At 35.9% G+C, this 20,835-nt stretch overlaps 1 protein-coding gene across 14 annotated transcripts in view; it reads left to right on the forward strand.

Annotated features, from left to right (window-relative positions):
• Positions 1-20,835, forward strand: part of HUWE1 (HECT, UBA and WWE domain containing E3 ubiquitin protein ligase 1) — a 141,079-nt gene that overhangs the window by 32,628 nt on the left and 87,616 nt on the right. For all 14 annotated transcript variants that reach the window (XM_079123740.1, XM_079123738.1, XM_079123739.1 and 11 more), the window contains 5 exons: positions 189-257; positions 5,011-5,109; positions 5,675-5,881; positions 7,491-7,643; positions 20,583-20,645. In XM_079123740.1, the coding sequence (XP_078979866.1) occupies positions 213-257; positions 5,011-5,109; positions 5,675-5,881; positions 7,491-7,643; positions 20,583-20,645 (567 nt within the window). In that variant the 5' untranslated portion in view covers positions 189-212. The remainder of the gene's footprint in view (positions 1-188; positions 258-5,010; positions 5,110-5,674; positions 5,882-7,490; positions 7,644-20,582; positions 20,646-20,835) is intronic.

A 20,835-nucleotide genomic window follows, 5' to 3' on the forward strand; every position in this document is an offset into this window, starting at 1 on the left:
GCCCCTGAGGAGATTCACCCTCACAACTTCATAGCTGTGTCTATGATTTGGCATAGCATTGCAACCCTAGTGTTGTTACTTTTAAGCATTTCATATGCTCCTCATTCTATATTGCGTATGTGTAAGCTTGTAGAGCTCAGGATTGCAACTTTTAAGTTCTAATTTCTTTGGGAATTGTTGTTTTTCAGATCATAAAGCAGAAAATTGAAAACATGAAAGTAGACAGGACTAAACTGAAAAAGACACCTACTGAGGCTGTAAGTATCCAAAAGTTTGCCTGTTTTTTTCATTTTAGAAAAAAAAACAGTAATTTGTTTTGAAACAGATTTCATTCGGAACTTTTCTTGATTTAAAAAAAAAAAAAAACTTAAAATGCCTGTAATCCGAGTGACTCAGGAGGCTGAGGCAGGAGGATTGCAAACTCCAAGCAAGGTGCTAAGCAACTCATGAGACCCTGTCTCTAAATGAAATACAAAATAGGGCTGGGGATGTGGCTCAGTGGTTGAGCACCCCAGAGTTCAATCCCCAGTTCTGTTGGGGGCTGTGCCATGTTGGCGGCGCCAGGATGGCGCCTGATCACATCAGCAGCAAGGAGGTTAATTGACATAAGCACACTCAGGTGATTTTCTCGTCCATGCACACAGTGTACGCGCATGTGTTCTCAAGCACTAATTGCCTGCTCCAGCGTCTCGCCTAATCTTTGCGTAAGAGGCGTGGCCCTGCTCTCTGCGTCCTGGAGGTGATATAAGCATAGGCAGAGCGAGACAGAGAAGCAGCAGCCATTACCAGAAAAGCTAGTAGAAGAAGACACACGCGGCGCAGCAGTAGCCAGAGAAGAAGACACGCTATAGCAGCCATTAGAAGCAACCAGAGGGAAAGACACGTGGCGCAGCAGTAGCCCGAGAAGAAGACACGCTATCGCAGCCATTAGAAGCAGCCAGAGGGAAAAACACAGCAGCGAGTAGGGGCAGCTGCGGAAGGCAGATTGCGGAACGGAGAACTGAGACGCATCACTAGGGGACCTTAGGTAGACACACCCTTAGTTCACAGGATGCAGGACTTTAAGGCGTGGCAGGCCTCTCTCCTTCTAAGCTCTAAGCAAAGCCTGTCTTTCTTTCAAAGTTTCTCTCTTAAGCAAAGTTTCTTTCTCTCTGATAAGTGGGGTCTCTCTCTCTCTCTCCTCTCAAAGCAAGTAACAAGCAAGAAACAAAGTCTCTCTCTCTCTCTCTCTCCTCTCAAAGCAAGTAAACCTCATTTCCTCTATCCTCTATAAACAAGCAAGAAAGCAGTGCACCAAAGAGAAAGATAGAAGTGCCTCAGTTTCCACTCCACCACCCATAAGACCCGTGCAAGTTGTTGTTGCAGGCGGTGACAAATATCCATGGATTTTGGAAGCGCAAAGAGCCAGCGACACAGTTCAACATTCCTGCTCAAAAAAAAAAGAAAAAAAGAAACCCACAAAATGAATGGTCAAGTGACCAATGGAATGTGACCACTGGCATAGTACTTTGTAGCCATGTGTACCCGACATAGATTTTCAAGCTGTTATTCCTATGCATTGAAAGGCAGTATGGTACAATGAAAAAAGTGAAAAAGTACCTGTAGATTCAAATTCTGACTATAGCTGTTGGATCTTTTTCTTTTTTGGGTACTAGGGATTGAACATAGGGCCACTTGACCACTGAGCCACACCTAGCCCTATTTTGTATTTTTACTTAGAGACAGGGTTTCGTTCAGTTGCTTAGTGCCATCACTTTAAAACAAAAATCTTTATTATATTTATTTAGTTTTCATGTGGTACTGAGAATCGAAACAAGTGCCTCTCATACATGCTTGTCAAGTGCTTTACCACTGAGACATAACCCTACCCCCCTAGTGCCTTGTATTTGCTGAGGTTGGCTTTGAACTCTTGATTGTCCTATCTCAGCCTCTGGAGCTGCTGGGATTATAGGCATGTGCCACTGTGCCCAGCTCGTGGATCATTCTTGGTTTTGTTTTTTTCAAGATGATAGTGGTAATACATACTAATTTTATTCTGAGGTCAGTAGATTTTTTTCCTTATTTTTTATTGGTTCTTAATTATACCTGATAGTAGAATCCATTTTGATAAAATTATACAAGCAAGGAATATGACTTATTAGGACTGAGGCCAGTGTTTCATTTAAAAAAATTTTTTTTGTCATTGATGAACCTTTATTTATTTATATGTGGCACCTAAAAAGGTTGGAACTTATAGATAATCAGATATGCAAATTTTATTTTTTTTAACTTTGTGGATTGTAAGAGATTGCTCTTGGAGTCACATTTATATATAGATTGCTGGTGCATACTTCCTAGATACCAGCAGATTTCTCAGAATAAACCCTAGAAGTGGAATTTTCAAGTCACTGACTGTGTTTTTAAGGCTTCAGTTGCCCATTTTTTCAAGCTGCATACAAGAGGACCCAATTTCCCTTACTGTGGCCAATACTAGGTATTATTTTTAAGAAAGGTTTTTAATTGATCTCTTTGTATATGGGCAACAATGAAGATAATTTTCCCCTAGATTTGATATTTATTGGAATAAATCAACATAAACTCTGGTGTGTAGCTATTAAAGTAACAAGAGTTATCATTCACATTACCATAAGGAAGGAAAATCACACGTTTGCTTTTATTTGTGGGGGTGTGGGGAGGTGGTACCAGGGATTGAATCCAGTGGTGCTTAACCAGTGAACCACATCCCCAGCCCTTTAAAAATATATTTAGAGACAGGGTCTCACTGTGTTGCTTTGGGACTGTGCTAAGGTGCTGAGGCTAGCTTTGAACTCATGATCATCCTGCCTCAGCTTCCCAAGCCACTGGGATTACATGCATGTGCCACTATGTGTGCCTGACTTGTTTGCGTTTATGTAGCATGGACAAGATGGTAAACATGCTGTTGTGCTAACTGGATCCTGTGAACAGAAGAAACAGGCACCTTAGATGCTGAGACGTGTGCTAGAATCAGATATGAACCCTTTGAAAGTTTGAGGGCCTTTTACAGTAGGAGAGTTGGTAAGAGTTTAGGAGTGTGGGGAACATTGGAATGTCTCTAAAAAAATGAGCGTCTCTTTAAAAATGAGTGACGAGTTGCGGCACACACACATGCCTCTTTGGATTTGGAGCCAACATGTGGGCCTGCTGTTCTGGTCTACTTACTGGGTAATTCATTGGACAATGCTGAAATGTTAGTGAAACCTGGAGCTAAAAATGATTCTGTCCAAAGGTTCAGGCTGTGATGCAAGCTGTCCTTCCAGTTGTGCATTAAGACCGAGTAGACCCCTATGCTTGACTTAAGTCTTAGCCAATGATACTATGTAGTGCCTTTCAAGTGTCTTATGCTAGAATCAGCTAAGACCCCTTAGAGTTCACTTTAAAAAATGTTAGCTTCTGTCTTATTACTGGGCCTTATTGAATGCTCGATTACTGGACACACGAATAATACACCCTGAAATGGATATAATTTGACACACATAATCATAAAATGTGATTTGTGTAGCTGCATTCCGTTAGAAATGGAAGCAGTATGTTTGATACTGGGCCGAAGTAAATCCAGAAGGCAAGTTAAAAAAAAAAAAAAAGTAAATCCAGCAGATGGTTCACATTTCTCATATTATCTCTGCTGCTTTGCCTCTTCCCTAACCTGTAGGTAAAAGTGCAGGCCTGGTTTATGGAAGAATTTTGTGTCATACACTTTATATACGTTTAATTATCACAAAAATTTGAGATAAAATCTTAATGTTTACTTTAGGGGGAGGAAAGGTGGAGGGTTTGACTTAAAGGAAACCATCATTTTGTAAGTTCCTTTTGTATTCCACATTCTGTATTAGATGCCAAAAATAAATTTACTATAGTTTAAATCGTGCAGTAGCATTGCTAAATATACATGTGGTATTATTTCATTTTGTAGAAAAGGATGCTGAGACTTAGAGCCCATGGTTTTTGAAATAGTAGCTGCCTTTCAACATATAAGTTCTTTATTATATGAGATAAGTACTTTATGTATGTGGCAGATACTTGAACTTCATCTCCAAGGTAGCTAGTAAATCTGTTTTCCTGATAAGAAAACTGGCTGAGAGGTTGGACTTGCTCATGATCTAACAGCTTCGTAAACATAAAACAAAAACTGAACCCAGATTTGTTTGGTTCTAAATGTGGGCATGTTCCCAGGACATCATACTGCCTTTAAGAGTTAAAGAACAAGTGTAGGGCTGGGGAGATAGCTCAGCTGGTAGAGTGCTTGTCCTCGCAAGCACAAGGCCCTGAGTTTGATCCCCAGTACCACAAAAAACAAACAAACAACAAAAAAAAACAAGTGTAGTCACTTCTCCCAGCTGCCATCCATTAATGGAATGCTTCTTCCTGCCAGCCCCTCATTTTTCCTTCCCATTTTTGGAAAATTTACTGTAAACTCTCAATCCCCTCCTCCTTACCTGACAATCCCATTTATCAATACAGGAGAATAGGAATATATGTAAATGGGAACCCTGAGTAAGAATGGAGTCTTAATTTTATAAAATTCAGAAGCTCTTTGCTTTCTTACAGTTGGAGGGATTTATTGTTGAGAAAAATATAGCCATTGACACTCTTCTCCTTTAACTTTTGGGCTTTTCTGTTTCAACATATTTCACCAGAAACTCCGTTTCAGACCATGGTCCAGATTCCTTAATTTTGTTTGTTTAGGTAGATGTTTCGCTTGTTTCCTTTTGTCTGTTGTCTGTACCCTTCCACCTAGTTTATCTATAGGTTTATCCAGGTTTTTTTTAAAGTGCATAGATGGGTTGTTGGGGTGAAAACAGTGTTTCTTCATAAAGGAAAGTAGTGTTTCTTCACAAGGGTTCCATTTTAACCAAGTGACCATCTGGCAAATCTCTGGTTTCATGTAAGCAAAAGTTACTGTGTGGTTTCAAGGGTTACTTTTACTGTTCTCCCTCATGTGTCTTCCTCATTTCAAAGCACCTTTTGTGTATTCTTTTTTGTTTTTCTCAGCCTGCAGACTGCAGAGCCTTAATAGACAAGCTCAAAGTTTGTAATGATGAGCAACTCCTCTTGGAACTACAACAAATCAAAACATGGAACATTGGAAAGGTATGTGAATGTATTCTCTCAAAAGACTGTACTGATCATTTTGTGTGTACTATGGAAAGAGAAACAACAATGGGGTAGTCTGATTCAGTACTTAATAAGTAGCATCTCGGGTGTTTGTAGAAGAGCCCTAGACTAGTGGGTTTTATCCTGAATGGTTGCCAAGAAAATTCTATAGCTGAGAATGAGGAATGCTTGCACATTGTGTAGAGTTTGAGATAGTCCTTGGATTTTTACTTTTAGTTTAAAAGAATATTCTTCAGACAGCTCTAAAAGTGAACTTTGGATAAAATGGGTTCTGCTGGGGACATTCCTTGTCATTATAGATTTCAGAATGTAGGTAGTCAGGATTCTCCCTCTGAAGATGTATCTTTAGGGATTTTGTGATGTTTACCAGTGGTATGTTACTTCAATGGGTATGTAACAATGAACTCAGATTATGATGTTCTCATGGGCAGAGGTGGGAAGTGAACTTGTCTAGGCATCATGCTTAGTAGTCTCTTGTAAACAAAGTACCCATGCAGTGCTTTTCTCATATTTTTAAATCCTCTTTCTCCTCTCTCTCCAGTGCGAGTTATATCACTGGGTGGACCTGTTGGACCGCTTTGATGGAATTCTGGCAGATGCTGGACAAACAGTGGAAAACATGTCATGGATGCTTGTATGTGATAGGCCAGAAAGAGAGCAGTTAAAAATGCTTCTCTTGGCTGTGTTGAACTTCACAGCCTTACTCATCGAGTACAGCTTTTCCCGGCATCTGTACAGTTCCATAGAGGTAGGGAAGGTCCAAGTCTGTGTAATGTGTTCTTAACTAGAATTGTGTATATCCATGGTAATTGCTATTTTTCTCTGATGCTCACTTCTTTCCTTTTCATTATGGAGCTCTGGGTTTTTCATTATCGAAGGTAATGGTAAGGACTGAAGGTGTAGCTCAGTGGTAGTGTACTACCTAGGTTCAGTCCCCAGCACTTCTTAAAGAGAGAAAGAGAGAATGGTATGATATTTCATGGGTATAGATATTACCCCTCTTGGGTTGATTGAAAGGTTCTGTAATGTTGCCTTCAGCCCTCCCTTTTCAAGATTCAAGGAATGAGTGAGAATTATAGTACATGTATTGAAGTATTCTAGGGAATTTGTAGAAATTGATCTTTGTTCCAGTTTATTAGACAAACTCCAGATTACTTTTAAACTATTAGGAATAATTGGATTTTGTTACTGTGTTAATGTATTTACTATTCTTTTAGGTTTTTACTTCATACTGCTTTTCAATTATTTCTCTATTCTCCCATGACCTCCCCAAAATATATACAGTTCTCTCTCAGTGTCTATGAGGGTATTAGTTCTAGGACCTCCTGCATATACCAAAATCTGCGGTCTCTTCGGTTCCTTGTATAAAATGGTGTGATACTTGCTTACAACTGCATCTTCCCATATACTTTAAATCATTTCTAGATTTCTCACACTACCTAACAATGTAAATGCAATGTATATTGTTAGGGAATATTGATAAGGAAAAAGTGTGCATGTTTGGTACAGATACATTTAAAAAAATATTTCCAATTCGTGGTTGATTGAATCAGTGGATGCAAGACCCATAGATATGAAAGGCCATCTATATTCATAGCATTCTCTATCTTCTTGAAGTAGGCAAAGCATTCAGTGAGATTTTGGTTTGGTCAAAAATCACTATAGAAAGAAATTCTTTCACTGTAGATCAATGTTGGACTTTTCATCTCCATTAGTTAGGTACCCTGTTATTTTTAGGTGTATTAATTTGTATTAATTTTCCCAAGGAATCAGAATCAGCAATTAATCAGAAAATATCTGATTAATAGAAAATATCTAGGGAAAAGAATTGGGATAAAGTGTTTAAGAATCAAAATAGTTATTCTTGGTCTAGTTTTAAGCATACACTAAAATGTAATAGCCTTAGTTTACTTAATTGCCACCAGCTATTGGTATCTTTTGCTTCTATTTGAAGGACACTATGCTTTAATATTTGTCATAAATCATAATAGGAGTATAGAATTATCTTTCATAATACTTTCAGTCTAGTTGGAAACTTACTGTTCTTGAATTCCACATGTGTATTATATCACATTTTTCTCTTGTAATCTCTTTCTTCCTGTGGGGATATCTGTCCAATTTTGAATTGCTATTTACAGTTTTTACTTTTCTTGAGCTTTGTGGCCAGCTGCTAAATTATAAACTCCTTTGGACAAGGTTGGATGATACAGATTCTCAAATAATTACATTTTTTTTATATTGTGAATAAAGTTCTTGATAGCTTTGTGAATGTTGACAATTGCATTACATTGACATTTTAAGTTCTCAGGGTTGTGTGTGCCTGATTCCTTGAACTTTGCCCTGTTTTGTCCCTATAGCATTTGACAACTTTATTGGCTTCCTCTGATATGCAAGTGGTGCTGGCAGTCCTTAACCTTCTATATGTATTTAGCAAAAGATCAAACTACATCACACGTCTTGGATCTGACAAGAGGACCCCACTGCTAACACGGTTGCAACATTTGGCAGAGGTGAGTTTGGGTGAAGAGTGGAAGAACTAAAAAATTTAGAATGTGCAGTCCTTTCAACAGGTGTTTCATGTAGTTTCAAAGTAGATTAGAATTCTCTGTGTTACCTTTCTTAGCTTAATGGAACAGAGCTATTTGGGGCAATAGCCAAATCCCCCCACAAAAAAAAGCTAATGGGTCTCAGTTATTAAGAAATAATTTTGACTGGGTGTGATGGTGCACAACTATAATCCCAGCAGCTCAGGAGGCTGAGGCAGGAGGATCACAAGTTCAAAGCCAGCCTCTGTAAAAGCAAGGTATATAGTAATTAGTGCTGTTGTTAACAGTTAGTTTGTAATAGTAATGCTTGTAAGTCAGAAGCTCTTACAGGAATGTTCAACTCTATCAAACTATTTTCCAGTATTCTTAGAGACTCATTGATAATATATACTCCAGTTTTGAGCCACTGATAGAATGTTTTCTTAGAAGAAAAATGTAAAGACTGGTTTTTAAAAGGTAATTTAATGGTTACCTCAATACTGACATAATTAACAACACATAATTTTGGGGCTATTTTTAGGGGCTATGATGACTTAAAATCATTTTTGTATGATTATAAATGTAACTTGTATAGCAAAAATTCTAGGACATATGAGAGAAAGTATAGAGTAAACACCATACCAGTCACCTATAATTTACTCCAGTAGGGCCTCTTTTAAAATTTGAGCATTTTTACGTCTTAAAATTATTCATAAATAATGCATATGGAGATGGACCCTGTTTCCTTTTATATTTTTAAATTTTACTTATTTTTTTAGTCGGACTGGGGAATTGAACCGAGGGCTTCACACATGCTGCTCGAGCACTCTGCCACTGAGTTAGTAACTCTTACCCCACAATCAGTTTTCTTAACGTAGGTAAACATTTCCTTACGTTATTAAAAAATGCAAGGCAGTTCAACGTTGGATCTCCAAGTAACATTTAAAAGGAAAAAGAATCTGTACCTCAATTGATGCTTCAGAATCACTTGATAAAATTCAGCACATTAATAAAATAGTAATATAAACTCTGAGGAAGCTATTAAAAGAAATTTTAAATTTATTTATTGTCATTTCTTCCATCTAAATTTGTATTAGAGGTCCTAACCAATACAAGAGAAAAGAAATGAAGACTGCATATAATAGGGGAATTTCTTAGTTGTAGGTGATAGGGTTAGTCTTTTGGTTTTCTGGTGAGACAATAAAAAATTATTCAAACTAATAGAAGTACAATGAGGTAGTCATGAAAAAGATCAATATATAGAAACAGTTGGCTTCTGTTTGTATTACTAGTAATAATCAATAAAGAAATGATTGGTTGAAAGGACCAAATTCAGCTGGGCATGGTGTTGCACGACTGTAATCCCAGAGACTCTCAAGGCCCTGGCAGGAAGATTGTGATTACAAAGCCAATCTCAGCAATTTAGTGAGGCCTTAAGCAACTTGTCAAGACCCTGTCTCTAAATAAAAGACAAAAAGTGCTGGGGATTTGGCTCAATCCCTTGTACCAAAAGGGGAAAAAAAATCACAGTATGAACTAGTATCTATGAAATAAGCCCTATTGATAAAACTTATAAATTTAAGAAAAGATAATGTGTGATCTCTTGGTGTGGAAGGAATTTAAATCATTAAAGAATAAACCAAAAGGTAAGTTTTTGAATTTTATAATAAAAAATTGAGACTTCCTTTTCAGTGAAAAACATCATTGCTCAATGCTACTTCTTAGGCACTTAGACTGGAATGTAAATCAATACCATCTACCTTCACTGAGAAAGATGTCAGTTGTATTAAATAGCCTGCTTATTGAAGTGGTTAAATAACATTGTGGTACAGACTCATTTTTATCATGAACCCATAATACTTTCAGACATTTGGTTGAACAGCACCTGTTCTGTAGACAAAATTAAACAGCACTGCGAAAGACTTCAACAGACTTATGATAGGTTGAGAGGTGTTTAACGCTGTTTAAAAACTGACACAGGACCATTAACATTGTATATCCAAAGAATTCCTCCAAATCAACAAGAGTAAACAGAAGATACAGAAAGGAAGTTACTAGGAAATCTAAATTTGTATTAGATATCAGGAAATCCAGCATGTGAGTTGATGCTCAAACTCATTAATAGAGAACTAAAAATACAGCAAGATGAAAGCATCAAATAGCAAAAATTAGAAAACTGTTTAATGGGAAGTATTGACAGGTATGCGAGGCTATAGGAACCCTTATATATTGCTGATAGGAATGTAGACTGATACTTCTGGGTATATATCACAAAGATGGTATCTTATTCCATGAATGTGACATCTGTCAGAATATTATGTCATTGTTTGTAGTAGGGAAGAGTTGCAGTCTTCCTAGGATCTGTCATAAGTAGATTAAATAAGTAAAAAGTGATACATGGCCCCTGTAATATGTAGCAGATAGAAGCAGTGAACCAAATAATACACACAGGAATCTCAGCAGCTTTTAAACAGTTCTTGGTGGGAAAAAAAAGTGTAATGCTCAATACTATTTCTGAAACTTGTAATGTGTGCACCTGAAGCAATATCTTTTCAAAAAAAAATAAAGGGTGTGTGTGTGTGTGTGTGTGTGTGTGTCAAGTTAAAAGTGTTGCCAATGGCAGGGAAAAGTAATCCAAATGAGCAATAATGGGATAGATGGTTATATAAATAAGTAAAAGAAAATAAATATAACCAGCAATATTTAATTTCTGTTACAGCAGTAGACATTTGGTTTTTGATTTAAAAAATAATTGAAATAGAGACATAACATTTTTTGCATGGAAACATTGAATACAATAAAAGGCCTCTTTGATGAAATCAGAATCAACAGGTGGTAGGTTAACTATTTAAAAGTAATTGTTGTATACTGCTTTTTAAAGACTAAAGCACATGCCATTTCCCTACCTCATCTTTTTGGTTTAGGACCAAGTACTTGACTTTGAGTAAGAATGTCTGTTACCTGTGATTTCTTTAATCTGATGTGACAATCTAAAGATACTTGTAAATGAACCTGAATAAAGAATCCTTTATTTTTTTTTTTTTTTGTTTTGCCCCTGAATCTTTCCTCCTTAATTTGACAACTCTTTTTACATTTAGTACCTTGTCTTTTAGTTTTTTTTTTTTTTCCTCCCAGTGCTGGGGATTGAACTCAGATCCTGGGCAATTAAGTCTTAATGAAATAATTCCCCTTAGTTTACATAGAATAGTTCTTTCTCATTTAAATCATTGTTTTACAAAGTGCTAGAAATTATATAATGATACATATAACAGACATAGTATGAGTTTGGGGAGACACACACCTAACTTGATACCTATACAGTTAGTTAACTGGTAGTAGCAAAAGAATGCCTTCATCAAACTGTATCAGTGAATATGTTGAACAGACAACAAAAGAATGCACTTAATCAAATTGACTAAGTGGAGATCTATCAACCAGAAAATATCTGAATCAGGGTTATTTGCTATATCTGATAACAAAATTTATAGCCACAGCTATTTTAAAAAGTTTTACAATGGTACAGAAATGGACAAACATCTTCCGAAGGAAATTGTAAGTCTCATCTTTCTTATGATGAAAACTGTGGGCAGTAGGCTATTGGAGGGGAAAATGTGTTTAGACCCTTTCTTCTACCACATAAATCCTAGGAACATTTATTTAGAGGTAAATATCACTTTTTAACATCTTTGATATGGAAAGGTTTCTAGGAGAGTTGGGAAGTAGAAACCATATTAAAAATGCTGACAGATTTGTGAAAATTTTGAACTTCTTTATGATTAGATAGTTAATACAATGAGGGAATAACGTAAACAGCTACAAAAAATAAAATGGAAGTAATAGAAAAATGTGCAAGAGCATATGAACAGATAGTTCACAGAAGAGTATTCAGTATTTAAATTTGGTCAAGAAAACATGAAAAGATTACACTAGAAATAACTGGAAAATGTACAGTGAAGTGATGTGATGTTTAACCATGAAACTGGCAGTAATATCTCATTGGTTATGTTTGTGGGAAACAAGTACAGTCTGTTGGTGTATGAATAACCTTTTGTAAAGTTTTTGGCAGCATCTCTCACTTTAAAATGTTTTTTATTTTATCCAGTAGTTCCGTCTTAAGGAAACTGTTACAAATGTATTTAAATATGTGCAAAAACATATGCTTAAGGATTCATATTGTATCCTTGTTTGAAAACACTTTGAGATACCTGTTTAAATTTAAGTAGCATACACCCATGTATGGCAAGATCTAACTGAAATGCTCTCTAAGCAAAAAAATTGTGATTTGAAGTTACCTATTTATAGTTTTTCAAAGTCTAAAAATAAAACTATATATACATAGACAAAAGGAAATGCATTGGGGAGAAGATAGTTTCACTTTTTAAATTCTCTTTATACACACACACACACACACACACATACATATTTTTTTTTGGTGGTGCTGGGGATTGAACCCAGGGCTTTGTGCTTGCAAGGCAAGCACTCTACCAACTGAGCTATATCCCCAGCCCTCTTAATATATTTTCTAGGTAGAATGTATATATTACATTACTTTGACAGTTATGTATAAGAATTGGTGGTGACTTTGTGCAGATATTATATTCTAATGACTTATACTCCATCATACTTTCTTTTAATAAATGATTACCTTATTTCATACTTATTAATATATGCTCCTTAACACTCTGAGATTAGGATTATCTCCATTTTACAGATGAGGAGTGTGGGATTTCCCAAGGTGAAGCAATTCCTTATAAATCATCACAGTGAGGAATTGATGAAACTGATTTGAATCCTGATTTATTTGCTTACTCAGGTCATCCTTTCCAAGGGCTACACAATGTGATCTTTTTGAGATTTCAGAGTAAGCTTTACATTTAATAGAAGAGGACTCTACATTAATTTTGTACTTCATTTAGAGCCACAATATCACCTAACAGAATTCAGCCTACTTTTAGAAACTGTTTATCACTATTTCATATCTTCATTACATTGAATGTTCTGACAATTCAGAAAGTAAAGGTTAAGGTGCAGAATGTACTTTCAAGTAACATACATGAATATTAAAGTACGAATCTTTGTGGGGAGGTAGTTCAGACTTCCTGAATTACCTTAGATCATTGTACCACCAGAAAAGATCACTTAAATGATTGATTTTTGTTCCTTTGTATTTTGGAATACTTTTGCCTTTGACAGGTGTACTGCTCTTTGTTCTGAATTGGGCTAACAGAGAGTATATAGATCAAGGTTGGTTTCTAGTCCTGGACAATTTGGAATCTTGACAGGTGTAGTGCATTGTTGCCTTTGTAATATATTTGTGTTCTTGGTTCTTTGGTGTGCTAATATGATAAAAGAATCTTGCAGGTTTGGGGGAAGATAGTATCCTATGGGTTTAGTAAAAGTAGCTCCCATTACCAGTACCCCTCAATTTTTTTACTTTTTGAGAAAAAGGAAAAAGTTGGTACTACTTTTCTAGTAAAGGAGAAACACAGGGAACTCCTGTCCCAGAGCCTGTGATTCACCCATCAGCAGGAGCAGAGGTGTTTTAAAGAGGTGATTCTAAGGCTACATTCCACGTGTTTGTTAGAGTTGTAATTCTCCTTAATTTGGGAGATAGCGTAGTCATTTTGGAACTCGTCTGGTGCCATCCCCAAAGTCTGGGTTACTTCATTCCTATGGTGGGTATGTGCTGAAGGACAGATAACTCTGTCTAGGATAGGGAAAAAAGATAATCCTGTTTTCTCTGAGATTAGGGAGGAGCAGGGAGAGAGGAAGAAAAATGTGTCTGTTTTGAAAATAAGTTGCAGTGGCCGAGCAGCGAGGACTATTTTCAAAGCATAAAGTGAACTTACATTTCACACCCCCCCCCAGTTAAAATTCAGAACATTAATGTTTTCTAAAATATAGAATTTCTCAAAGTATAACTTTCTGATGCAGGCTGCCTTACCCATGTCTTTGGATATATAACACCAGTTCTTACAGCAATGATACTAATGGAAATCCTGGTTTATGTCTTTCCAGTTTTTAGTCAGCCTCCTGGATCTGAATACCTTTGTCATTGTGCTTTGTGCGTACACATGCATTTACTTACATGTTAAACAATCAAGACTTAATTCTGTCAGTAAATCAAATTAAAATCGGTTTCTCTGACTGTAAAATGGAAATGATAATATCTATAATATTATCATGGAAATCTGTAATATCTTGTGTTACTCTGAATAGTACCCTAGAATAATCAACATTACGTAGATTCATCTTGCTGGCAAAACAAATTTTTCTTCTAATAAAAATGTGTCAGTATTTTAAAAATGTAGAAATACACAGAAGAATATTTATAATCATGCTTTTATCATTTTGGTACTTTTTCTTAGTCTTTATTATGTATATTTCATTAAATGAATCAGCTCATGATACATGTAGTTTTCTGACATTTCTTCTAACATACTGTCATTGGATTCTATTACTATAGAATCTAGAATTGTTTGGATCATTTTCTTCCCTTGTTTTTTCATGTTGTTCATGTATCTTCCCCTCTAGCAGTGCAGATCTGGGGTTTTGCAGATTTCCCCCTATAGGCTTATAGTGGCCCTATAGGTTTCCAAAACCCTTTCTTTAAGGGGAGATCAATATTAGCAGTGCCCAAATCAGACACTATGCAATCCTAGACCAAATAGCCCCTATGGGGACAATAACAAAATTGTCATAATAAACAAAATGAGTTCAAATATTATCTTCAGTAAAAGAAACAGGTTTGCAGTAAGGTCTGCACATATAGTTTTATATCTAGGTTCATTTACTAAATTTGTTAGCATTGGTGTTATCCCATATTAACTTTGTAAAAGTTTTTAAGAATTTGTTTTTTATATTTAATCCAATGGTACTATCTCATAAATGTAGCAATCACCTTTCATGAATAAAGTTTGGATTGGCCTTTTTTTTTAAGGATATAAGCTTATAACGTTCAAATTAGAGTGACTTGGTTTTTATTAGATCACAAGTTAGACATGTGGAAACATAAATATTCTAAAGTTGGAACAATGGAAACAATAAAAGGAAAGTAATTGTGCAGATGAAGGCTTTTAAGCTTATTCTGCCTTGTAAACTTACTTCTTTAGTTTGACTTCCCTGTCTCTTCTATATTGTCTCTATCCTTTGTACACCCTTATCCTGTGGTTTTCAGCAAATTATATGTCTTCACTTGAAGTCTGGGAATAATCAAGAAAATACTGAGAATGTAATAAAGTACTTATTTATGGTAAAGATGGCATTTCATATCATCAGAAGGAAAATATATTATTTGATGAATGTTATTTATTTAGGTAACACTGATTGAACTCAAGAGTGCTTAACCACTGAGCCACATCCATAGCCCTTTTTAAAATATTTTATTTAGGGATACGGTTCACTAAGTTGCTTTGGGCCTTGCTAAATTGCTGAGGCTGACTTTGAACTCACAATCCTCCTACCCCAGCCTCCTGAGCCACTGGGATTACATTGTGTGCACCACTGCACCCAGCTGATGAACCATATTTTAACTACTTCCTCACTGTCCAGGGGCAATTAAGAGAGATCCTACCTCATCAGTGTAAAATTAGGATATATTAAAGAGTTCAGTGTTTAAAAACATGAATCTATAAAAGCATTGATAGAAAGAAAGTATAACTGCATGCTTTTATGTTGTTCGGAATGGGGAAGATCTTTTTAGGAACGAGATTAATACCATGACAGAAGAAAATTTTTTTTCTATTACAGTATGACCCTCTTCTGTGTGTGAATATTTTAAATACTGTCAAATGATGTCAACAGTGGTTATCTCAGGTTTCTTCATATTTCTCATTATTTGGGTAATTTCTAATATTTTTCTATTATGAATAATGCCATAGTGAATACCTTTAATGCATGAATAGTTGACCATATTTTATAATAGGTGTTTTTCATTAAGTTCTTAATAAATATTGGACCTGTACTTTACATGTTATTGTCTCATTTAATTCTCAGAAGGGTGCCTTAGACATCATTTTCTCATTTTTGAGATAAATATCATAGAAATCCAGTTACTTGTTCCTGATGGTGTTGAAGATGAGCATAGCCCCCTCTTAAATCATTGCTGGGTCACTGATTCCTCCTACCTGTATGCATGTTTAAAATGAAATGAAAGCAAGAGAATACACCTTTTTTTCCTGCTCTGTCTAGTGAAAGATTTGTGTGTTTTTGTTAGATTATTTTAAAGAACCAGTTTATGGTATTGTTGAGATTCTTGTTTTGTATTTATCTCTGCTCTGGTGTTTATAATTTTCTCCTTTCTGCTAGGTTTGGGTTTAATTGGTTCTTTTTCTAGTTCATTAGCTTTAAGATACTGATTTGAGTTATTTCATTTTTAACTCATTGATCCCAAGATTTCATTTCTGTGAATATTCCATGAAATTGACACAGGTGCCTTAAAATAGTTTAGAAATCATAATCTACAGTGTATATGTTCTTTGTATATATTCTCAAATCATCTAATTGTTGACTTTTTTTTTGAAGTGTAGAGTTTAAGAACTATTTCAAAATCACTGCAGGGGGGATATGTATATTTTTATTTTTAAATATATATGGACACAATACCATTATTTGTATATTTTTTATGTGGTGCTGAAGATTGAACCCAGTGCTTCACACATGCAAGGCAACCATTCTACCACTGAGCCACAACCACAGTCTGCAAGTGTTATTTTTACTGCCCAATATAAGTTTTTATAGGTGTCCTAAATGTGGAACAATGAGACTTAACAACAGGTCAATATTTTAACTTATGGCATATTGTGTTTTTGTTTTCATTCACCTTAAGGACTTTTCTAATTTCCATTGTTGTTTCTTCTTTGACCCATGCGTTGTTAAGAATGTGTTATTCAATTACTATGTACTTGTAAATTTTCCAGATCTTCTCCCGTTACAGATTTCTGATGTTTTTCTGTTTTCATTGGAGAAGATACTTGATTTCATTTGTTTCAAATTTGTTGAGGGTTTTTTGGTGGCCTAACATGGTCTATCTTGTAGAATATGCCATCTTGAAAATAAAGTATATTCTATTGCTGGGTGAAATATTGTTTATATGTCTGCTAGGCATAGTTAATTTAGTGTTGTTCAACTCTTGTATTTTCTTGTTTGGGTTTTGTCTAGTTATTAGTGCTTGCCCTGGGGATTATAGCAAGCATTAATTTATACAATGTTAAATTAATACTAATTGGCTTTTAATAGTAGATAAAAACTCCTGCATAGCTCTAGTTCCCTTTATCCTTTTATGTTGTTGAATTCATCCATATTACATTTTTATACATTTTGTGTGCATCAGCACAGTTTCATATTTATTGTTTCACAGTTATCTTTAACAGCACATTTTAAAAAGAGTTCTAAACCAAAACTACATTAATATGGAGTTTTTTAAAATTTATCTATGTAGTTAAGTTCTTAATTTCTTAGACTGAATTCAAGTTCTGTCCAGTACCCTTTCAGTTCTGCTTCAAGGACTTCACTTTACCATTTCTTCTAGGCAGGTCTGATTATTGGCTTCCCTCAGCTTTTCTTTATCTGGGAATTTCTCAAGTTCTTCATTTTTAGGATAGTTGTGTAAGTTATAGAATTCTTGGTTAATAATTTTTGAAGCACTTTGAATATGTCACCCCACTGCTTTCAGGCCCTCCTGGTTTCTGGAGAAAAACCACCTGTTGTCCTTACTGAAGATCCCTTGTGCTTATTAACAAGTCCCTTTTCCCTTGCTCTTTTCCAAAGTATACTCTTTGTCTTTAGTCTCTGTCAGTTTCGTTATAATGTACAGTTCTCTAGGTTTGAAATTCTTCAAGTTTATTGAACTACTTGAATTTGTAGATTCATATCTTTTGTCAAACTTAGAAAATTCTCATCATTTCTTAAAACGATATCTCTGTCCCTTTCTCTTCCTCCTCCTTGAAACTGTGAGGCATATGTTGGTACTTTTGATGGTTCCACCAATCCATCAGATTTTTCCTTTCTACTCTTTATTCTTTAATCTCAGTTGACCTATTTTCATGTTTACTGTTTTTCTTCTGCCTGCTCACATCTTCCACTGAACCTTCTCATACAAATTTTTCATTTATGTCATTGTACTTTTCAGTTCCAGAATTTTTCACTTCCTTTTTTGTAAGTTCTATCTCTTTATTGATACTCTGTTTGGTGAGACATCCTTCTTGTCATTTCCTTTAGTTTTGTGTGTGTGTGTGTGTGTGTGTGTGTGTCAGGGTGGGGGGAATGTGTAATGATATCTTTATCTCCTTTTAGCATATTTTAAAATAATTTTTTTCTGTCTTTGTCCATTGTATTCATTGTCCAGATTTCTTGAATAGTTTGTATTCATTTTCTCTGTGTATGGGCCATTTCTCTTGTTTCTTTACATGCCTTATAAATTTATCTTTAAATTGGACATATCAAGTGCTAAAATGTGGCACACCTGGAAATCAGATTCTCATCCCGCCCAGCATTTGTTGTTGCTTCCAGTTGGAGTTGTTTAATGCTTTTCTGAACTGTAAATAAATGCTCCTTGGCTTACAATGGGTATGACCCAATAAACTTATTATAGAGTTAAAAAAATCATTAGGTCCCGTCTTTGTGGGCTCCAGATAATCCTCAGCTTACATGGGGATTTTTTGAGCCTAACACAAAATCAGAAAGTCATAATTTGGGACTGGGGCTGTGACTCAGTGTAGAGTGCTTGCCTAGCATGTGTGAGGCACTGGGTCGATTCTCAGCACCACATATAAATAAATGAATAAAATAAAGGTCTTATCAACATCCAAAAATTTTTTAGAAATTATTTTTAAAAAGTCATACATTGACACATCATTGATCATCTATAATTTCATAAAGTATATGTTATGTATTGCCACTGAATTATGTTATAGTAGTTTAGTGGTCATCTAGTGATTTGCTTTAAACACCTAAAACCAAAAAATAAATTAAAATCATCCAGTCTTTGCAGTGAACTCTGTGTGTATGTTGGGCATGCTTTTGCCAGAAAGGTTTACAACCCTACCCCAGCCCTTACTTCTTTGCACAGAGCCTGATGGTCAGTCAGATGGGGCTTAGGGACCTTCTGGGGTGTTTTCCAAGAATGTGCCAACCTTGTCATGGATAAGGCCTTTTGGGTTCCCAGGAATGTGTGAAACTCCAAAATTCTCATTTCACTAAGCATCTCATACTCCAGCCTTTCTTCCCAAGCCTTTTCAGTTTGTTTGTTGTTTGCTGGGGATTGTATGCTTTGCCCCTGGATGTGGAACCAAATGCATTTATCATTAAATGTTTTCAGCAAGTGCCTTCTCTTTCCCCACCTGTGGGAGAGTTCCAAATTAGGCTAAATAATGGCAAGTCCTTTGGTTCTTCAGGAGTACACCAGACCAGTGGAAACCACCAGTTATTTGAAGGTTTCTGTGCTCATTATAGGAATATAAACTTTTCTCTTCAGCCACTGTGAGCTGGCAAGTGTGGGTTAGAGTGAGGTTAGTTAGTTAATATAAAGTGCTTATGCTGAGATTCACCTGTTTTTGTTTTACTTAATGAAGCATTTCCTGGTTGCTGTAAACGTGATTCATTTGTAGAGTCTTGATAAAATTGATTCTGATGGTTTTTGTGAACACATTCACTATTTTTGTGAAGGGATAGTTTCTTGGAGTTCCCTACTCTGCCATTTTCACTGTCATCACTCCCCCAGAACAGTCCAGCTGAGAGTCGGGGATATACCTGTCTTCAGACAGACTTTCTTAGTTAGGGTTTTCACTAGAGAAGAAAGCCCTAATGTTCCAATATATCCATTGTAGGTAACAAAATGTCTTCTGTGCTTGAGAGTGGTACAAATTGCATACCATTTGTTGGATAATTAGTCAGATAGTCACCATTTTCTCTGTTGTTTGCTTCATATATGATATCTAAAGTGAGAAAGGCTGCCAATAGTTTGAAAATACTTATTTCTCAAAGGATAGGAAGATTGACCCCTTTCCTCCAGGTTTAATTAGAAGTAGCATTCTATAATTCCATTCCTCTGTGAATGGAAGCTTCAGGACTTACACTGTTTATTTTAAAAAGACTTCATCGAAAGTCAATAAAATAGTAATAGCATTTAATAATGAGGACACATTTAGATGTAGAGAGAATGCACTGTGTTAGGACCCAGTGATATCCCAGATCCAAGGTGATTGGGACTCACACTGGATTCAGGTGAATAAAATGGATTTAAGGAGCATTTTTGCTTGAACCATGCCAGACACGAGTTACCTACAGAAGTAAGAGAAGTGCGGAAGTAGTTTACTGATATGTTTGTAGCTAGGATGACTGACAAATATTTAAACTTAAAATACTATAATGAACGTAATGCTAAAATAATTGATATTTCCAAATGCCGTTGAATATGTAAGCAGCTTTATATGGCTGAAGATTGGGATTTGGAAGACAATTGAGACATTATCCCCATTAGTTCAGGAACTTATTGGTGACTTGTTCGGTGACCAAGTACAACAATAAACAAGGCAGAATTTTCTGCCAACCCAGCTCACTTCAAAAAGAAAGGTGATGGAAAGTGAGTGATTCCACCCTGGTGAGCAAGGTGAGCAAGACAGTGTGTAAGTGTAGGCCTGATGGGATATTACTGAACTGTCAGCAAGCATGGATACAGGCATGTGGAATGCAATGGCTGGCGGTTGCTGCTTGCATTCTTACCAGGAGCAGCATAGAACTATGAAATTGATCTCACTGAAGGAATCCCCTTTAGATAGACCATCTTGTTTTGAGTTCTAAGTTCTTGCTTTTATATTGTTCCCTCTTTATGTTTGACCTTCACATTAGATGTTTTCTCAATAGTATGCTGCAAACAACTACATAGCCACAAACATTGTCTTTACACTGTCTTTTTCCTTTTCCAAGAGCTGGGGTGGAAAGGAGAATGGATTTGGACTTGCAGAATGTTGCAGAGACTTACATATGATGGTAAGTAACCCTTTAGAATGTGAGTGTTTGGCAGAGCTATGGTCTCTTTCTACATATTACTTTACAATAAGTATACAGCATATGAAGTTTCAATGCTTGGACTCTTATTGTGTTGATAGTAGATAAAGAATCTTAGAGACAGCTCTATATGCTCATACCCGTTTCTTGAGTGGAGTTTCATTCGTTGAAT

Source organism: Sciurus vulgaris (genome assembly GCF_902686455.1).
Source record: "Sciurus vulgaris genome assembly, chromosome: X".
NCBI classification, from domain to species: Eukaryota; Metazoa; Chordata; class Mammalia; order Rodentia; family Sciuridae; genus Sciurus; species Sciurus vulgaris.